This window comes from Arachis duranensis, unplaced genomic scaffold, assembly GCF_000817695.3.
Source record: "Arachis duranensis cultivar V14167 unplaced genomic scaffold, aradu.V14167.gnm2.J7QH unplaced_Scaffold_74099, whole genome shotgun sequence".
Classification (NCBI taxonomy): domain Eukaryota; kingdom Viridiplantae; phylum Streptophyta; class Magnoliopsida; order Fabales; family Fabaceae; genus Arachis; species Arachis duranensis.
In genome coordinates this window covers 1,600-7,860 of record NW_026265074.1, presented here as the reverse complement: position 1 = coordinate 7,860, position 6,261 = coordinate 1,600, and the positions used below count along the sequence as shown (strand labels likewise).

The following is a 6,261-nucleotide window of genomic DNA, read 5'->3' as shown; positions in this document are numbered from 1 at the left end:
AAGAGTGTCTCAAACTTTATTATCGACCAGAATCTCACTTTCTTTGGATCGCAAGTCAGTCTCTTAGAGTCCTTTCCTTAGTAGCAGGATCCTATCCTATCATAGGCGCACTCAGTTGAGTCTACTAGTTCAGGAGTGAAGGAAGGCTCCAAGTAAGTTTATTCAAGCACTGGGAATCTATCGCTTTTGCAGACAAAGAAAGTATTGCGAACAAAGTAAGACAGATGGTCTTTCAAAAGAACAGAAATGCACCACTTTTCCAACCAAGAAAATAAATGCTTTAGAAGCATTCGCTCCTCGGTTCAAGAAAGAAGAAGAAGTCGGATACGAGGTCAAGAGGAGGAGATCGACTGGCTATAATTGGAGTTAGGTTCCGTCTTTGGCGTAGCCTTTCTTCGAACCTGTCTTTTCAGTGGTCAAGGCGGTATGTCGATCATTCTAATGAAAACATCTCCCTGATCCAATTTATGCCCGAGGACAGGGGGGAAGCGCTCTTCTGCTAGCTTCTTACTGCAAGACATAAAGTGAAAGCCCCATCAAGAGCCGTTCAATAGTCCGTATGCTTTCAATCATCAATCGGTACACCACTTAAAAGTAAAAGTTTTTACATCCGATCAAGCAGCTGAAGGAAGCACAGCTTAACAGCCAGCACAAACTTGAATGAAGCCAGTCGGCGTAGCGCCTTATGCCTCTACGGATCTCGATTAGCCTCTTCTATGGAAGAAGGTTTTTCCTTCATTCCCCTTCTCTTCCTTTCCCAGGTTACTGGATTGGAATTTAGAATAGCGGTTCCAGAGGAGCGTAGCCGATTAAGGAAAGCAGTCTACTCATGTAGTTAAGAAGTAACTCTTCAAGCATGGTAAGCAGGCACGTATGGAATGAAGGTAGGTCAATCACTCTTACTTTAACCCCCGTGCCCAGCATTGATCCCGGAGCCGGAAAGAAGGATTGTTTTTCTGTCTAGTTTAGACGGTCTTGTCTATGATGGAGTATAGAAATGTGAGATTTGTTATCTCAAGTTCAGATAGCATCAGTAACCACTTCGCCATTCTCTTAAATAGGGCAGGCTTCTCTGATTGCAACAATCGCTCTATTCCCTTTGCCTATTAGGCGAAAAGAGTAGCTGAAGCTTTAAGAAAGAAAGTGTGCTTACTTCGGGGATGAAGAATCAGTTGAACTCACTCGACTAAGAATCCTAGAAAGTGGTGCCCTTGGTTCAGTCTTTAGAGAAAGTGCTGTTGATTCGGTCCTTTCTTTCAGCAGTTGGCGCGTAATATCCATCCCCATCTGTTATTGTAACTGACTCTCTTCAATAGATGAGCCTTGGTCGTCCTATCCGCAAGAATGGCAAGCGCAGACCGGGAACCTAGGCCAATTGAAAGTCACAGCCGTTTGATAGCCCTTTTCGTAAGATCCCTTATCAATTGTCCTAATAGAGTGATTTACCTGATTAAATGAAGGCGCAGGATTTCCCACCCGTTGTAAAATAAGGGAAGTTTCCGTCCACACCTAGCTAGCATCGAAGAGCATTCATTCCGTATCCTCCATTATCCTACTTTCTTTCCTTTCCGTTTTCGAAACTAAAGAAAGAAGAAAAAAGCTAGCGCTAAGCAAAGGGCGAGGATAAGCGCACAGAGAGAGCTTTCAAGTAAAGATGTCAGATCGAAAGCCTCCGGAATTGGATAAGAGGTGAGGTTCACCTTTCACCCTAGTGGGAAAAGAAGAAGGAGTTTATTCCCTTTGAAGAATAAATGCTTTTAAGCCCCCCTTTGTAAGTGAAGGAAAAAGAGGCTGTCTCAGATCATGGGAGAGTCATCCGTCTAAGGAGAAGAGGCGCCGAGATATTAAACAAAGGTCTTGTCACGAGCTGGGGCAACGCTTTTATCCGCATAGGATCTGGGCTCGAACCAGCGCTTTCCAGATTAAGAATCCGGATTTCCAACCTTTCAATAGTCTTAGTGCGCTTTCGATGTAGAAAATAGCGTATGTAAAGGTAAAGAAAGTAGGTAGTATGTAGGTTTGTATGATATGGGCTTCATTCCTTCAGTTGGAGTTCATGCCTTACCGATGTATATAAAAATTATCGTAGTGTAGTTCTCGTATTATAGTAGTAGGCAACAAAGTAGCTTTAACGTGAACAGCGCTTTGTCCTTTATTTATTTTATTTCTAAAGAGGCGGCAACTGCGCTGAATGATAATAAAGCCAAAAGTCCCATGCATCCTTTCTTTCTTTGGTCAACAACCAAGCACAACTCAATAGAATGAATTCTTCAAGACTCCTACATGAACTTTCTGTCTGGAGGGAATCAATTTTTCTCAATCAATCACTACACTATGTTTCAACAATTTCTCAATGCTATGTCAAGGGCCTTCCACTGGATTCGAAATTGCGGAAAACCTGAGCCTGAGGTCTTGTCTTAAAAGAGAAAGTCTCTCAAGAGTTGAGAGCATCGGACTTGACTTGGAAGAAAATATTGTATCTTCTTTCTGTTTTAGGGGGGGCCACTATTCCTTTAGTCGTTCAAGATCAAGTTCTCGCCCATTGCGATGGGATCGCTGGGATGGAAGGGCCACCAACTCCGCCAGGTATAGAACCGAAGCACCTCTTGAAGCGCCCCAACCCGCCCCAGCGGCGCCCCTACCTCAACCGGTTATTCTATTATCCCGGAATAAGAACCTCCCCTAATCTCGGACGCATTTCTAATAGATATTCTTTATTGCCGCTACGGGCTCCAGAATCTTGGGGGGGCTGACGGGTTGAACCGTCAGGTGTCCATCCATAGTCAATTAAAAATTACAAGTAGAACGGCGTGTGGAAGCTGCGTTGGTAGCGGACGGTTTTTACCCCCTTTCTATTCTTGATAGGTACCGTGACATTCGTTACTATCTCCATTCCCTGCGGGGGGGGGGCTGATGACGCCACGGACCTATCAGTCCTATGTCATGCAAATAATGGAGCATGGCACCCGGCAAAGCCTTCCCTATCTGCGGGTCATCCAAGCCATCCATCATTCGCATATTCTGTTAGACCGAGTGGATGGTCAATAGTTTTAACCGCAGGGAATCAATGGGCCAGCTCCGAGAATAAATAAAATAAGTGGCTCTTTTTGTTTCTATACGCAATTCACGTTAACATGCGTCTGTAGCCGTTGCAAACAGAGGTAGGAGGAGGACCAAAACCAGACAGAAAATGGAAAAGAAGAGCGACCCCTATTCAAACCGAAAGAAGTACCTCACCTTACGAAGAAGTAGTTGGAGCTGGGCTCCGAACTATGAGAGTTTGCTTTTGTATTATGTTTCTAAGAGAGGTATGATCAAATAAGGGATCAGACCGCTCCCGGTGTTCGAACAAGTCATTAATGGTCGGCTTCATTGGTATCCTTTCGATATGCGTTGCGAACACTTTCATTTTTAGCGTCTCATCTTCTCTAGAGAAGCGAAACTCGAACGGATAGAGCGGATGGTCCAACTACATAACTTTTTCTTTTTCATTACTTCTATGGTCGTGCCTCGTGGCACGGCAGCACCCTTACTATTGAAATGGTTCGTCAGTAGAGATGTTCCCACAGGTGCCCCTTTTTCCAATGGTACTCTAATTCCAATTCTTATCCCTTCATTCCCTCTTTTGGTCTATCTACATTCCAGGAAATTCAGACGCTCCATGGACGGAGCAAAAAGTGGAGTCTTGGTCAGAGCAGGCCGCCTTATTTTACTACCAGACATAATTGGGAGAAGCTCATCCGAAACTAGAGCTGGAAACGCCTCATTTCGTTTCGTTCCCGTTCTTCATTTCCTTCTTCTCGAATCCAAGGGGGACTTCTCATATTTAGAATCTTTCTGCGGTGTGCTCTGTTTACTATTCTTTCGTACTCTCTTCTCTTTACCACGCGATAGGTCAGCAAAGCGTGAGCGGGCGCAGAGAAGGAAACGCCAAAGACTTCGGCCTAACCCTAACGGGAATGAGCAAGAACGAAATGACAAGATGAGGTGCTCCGGGCACCCCCATTTAGAAAGAAGGGTCGAAGGTTTTGGGCCTGTAGCTTTCCCCGTCCCCCCTTCGTCGGGGGGTGCTTGTGTGGGGGGTGTGCCACCTGAACCTGAAATCGGGCTTGAAGCTCTCGCCTTACCAACGAGCCGACAGCTGATGGCTGTTGGTCACGACTACCACCAAAAAGCTCCAATTCAGATGAATATTGCACATTTTGGAGTGTGCATCTGTATGTTGGGTGTTCTTCTGTCGTGCGACCCGGCGGCTTATGTGCGACCTGTGGCCCACGCCTCCTATTTGTTCAGGGCGGGCGGCGTGAACTCTGACTCGATCCGGGTATTCAATCCCGCCGCTGAGATGCTCAGTTGACTCCTTAACCTTGATAGGAAGATGGCTTATTCAATAATTCGTGCATAAGGGTAAGGAACTTTGGATGAACTAATGCGAATGGGTGTAAGCCTCGCTGCTCGGAAACACCCAGTGCTGACCACACTGAGAGACACGAAAGCGCAGGTAACGCCAGTTGGCGAAGTGGCGTTAAGCATCCCTAGCGGTACGAAAAGAGAGGTCGTGATGATATCATCTACGTCCGTACCGCTCCTCGTGGAGTAGATCCCGCATCCAACCAAGTCTTTGACCAGGGAACGGGATAATTCCCACTACCGCTGGAAGGCCAGCCGGGCCGTGAGCGCGGTGGGAACGGGCTTCCCAAAAAGCCAGCCCCGGGCCGGGGTCGGCATAGAATGAAGGGGACGGCCCTAATGTTGTGTTGGCAAAGCCAACTTCTTGGGTTGCGGGCGGAGAAGAGCGGACGTGGGGACTCAGACCGGGGCGCAGCGTAACTAAGAGAGCCATTCCATTTAGGGCGAGACAGAATGGGCGGGCACGAATTGATTTTGGGAAAGCTGGTGTCCGAGCCAATTTGTAAGACGACTACAACTTCACTTATTAGATTAGTATTCGCCGCCTATCCCGAAAAAAATGGGATGAAATAGAAAGAACGCGAAGCGCTAGCGCTATAGTATATCAAGGTTTTTTTTGGGGGGGGATTTGCTTCTTCACAAGCTTATCCCCGCCCCGACCGGCAGCTGCTGGGTCCCCCCATCTCTAAATAACTAAACTTCCCCCGGTCTTCGGCCCGAGCTGTATGAGGCAGAAACTCGCCCCACGTACGGTTCGGAGGCCGAGCCCCACCCCAGCTGTAATGGTGCGGCTTAGGTCAACTAACACAAAGAGGATACAGTTCACTCAACGATTGCCTTTGGGTTCCGAACTCCATATGGGGAAGGAGCGTTGTTGTTTCCGAGGTCTCGATCATTTACATGGACCCACTTCTCATTCCATTTGTGGGAATTTTATGATCTATAAACCGTCCCTAACGAACGATCGCCTCATGTTTGAGCATGGTGAATCACTTCGTGCCGACCTGTTGCCAATAAACTTTTCGGCCTCATATGAGAATGGAAAACTTGAGCATTTTCTGCATCGGTGGATGAAGAATCGCGAACATAAGAATTTATGGTTGACCATGTTCCCAGAAAAAAGATACTTTAGAGAAACAACGAGCACGACTGAAGTGGCTATACATACAAATCCATTTACGGATAGATATGCTTCGATTGGAACTGGAAGTTCCAGAACAGGCGGCTGGTATACCACCATAATGAAACTGCCTTTTCTTTTTTTTATTCGGATAGGATTTTGGTTGGCTTCGTCGGGAGGCTCGCGTAGTTTGTTACGTCAGCTCCAAAAGGATAAGTTGCGTTGGAATCGATAAAGTTCCGTGGAATTCATAATTGCATAAAAAAAAAGAAAAGGAGTCTTCAACCCTCTATGAAAAGCTATTAATAAATTTCAAAGGCAAAGGGCCAAGGTGAGAAAGACCAAAGAAATCTGTTTCATAAATATGGTCTCCTCTTGTCATCCCGGAAAGAATATCTGCTCTGCTTGTTCACTCCCGAAACGCCTAAGCCGAATAGAGGGATATGGTGTTTACCTAAATAGAGTGGAACGGCAGCGCAAGCTCACTAGAGACTTACATACCACTAGTAGTTTTTGTTTGTGTATTGAACTTTGTTGATGCTCTCTTCTGTGGAAAGTAATGAAAATGCTTCGGTGGTCAGGCTCTTAATGTTTATATATATATTTTATGGTCCTTCCATTAACCACTCCTTGCTCCCACACCAGAAGCTACTACCCCTTCGGACCTTGTTGCTTAGTCCGTTCGTGTGGTACCTTTGACTCTTTCTGGTGCTGCGCTGCTTAAAACTAGG

At 46.1% G+C, this 6,261-nt stretch overlaps 2 protein-coding genes across 2 annotated transcripts; both read left to right on the top strand.

The window, feature by feature from the left end:
- The first annotated feature begins 469 nt into the window (after positions 1 to 469).
- On the top strand, positions 470 to 4,368 carry LOC127744652 (cytochrome c biogenesis CcmF C-terminal-like mitochondrial protein). The gene has a single exon (XM_052256780.1). It carries the CDS (start codon positions 3,461 to 3,463, stop codon positions 4,355 to 4,357), a length of 897 nt encoding a protein of 298 aa, XP_052112740.1. The 5' UTR covers positions 470 to 3,460; the 3' UTR covers positions 4,358 to 4,368.
- Positions 4,369 to 5,135: 767 nt separating this feature from the next.
- On the top strand, positions 5,136 to 5,766 carry LOC127744653 (cytochrome c biogenesis CcmF C-terminal-like mitochondrial protein). Its single transcript, XM_052256781.1, has one exon. The coding sequence runs from the start codon at positions 5,136 to 5,138 to the stop codon at positions 5,763 to 5,765; it is 630 nt and encodes a 209-aa protein (XP_052112741.1). The 3' UTR covers position 5,766.
- Positions 5,767 to 6,261: the final 495 nt, after the last annotated feature.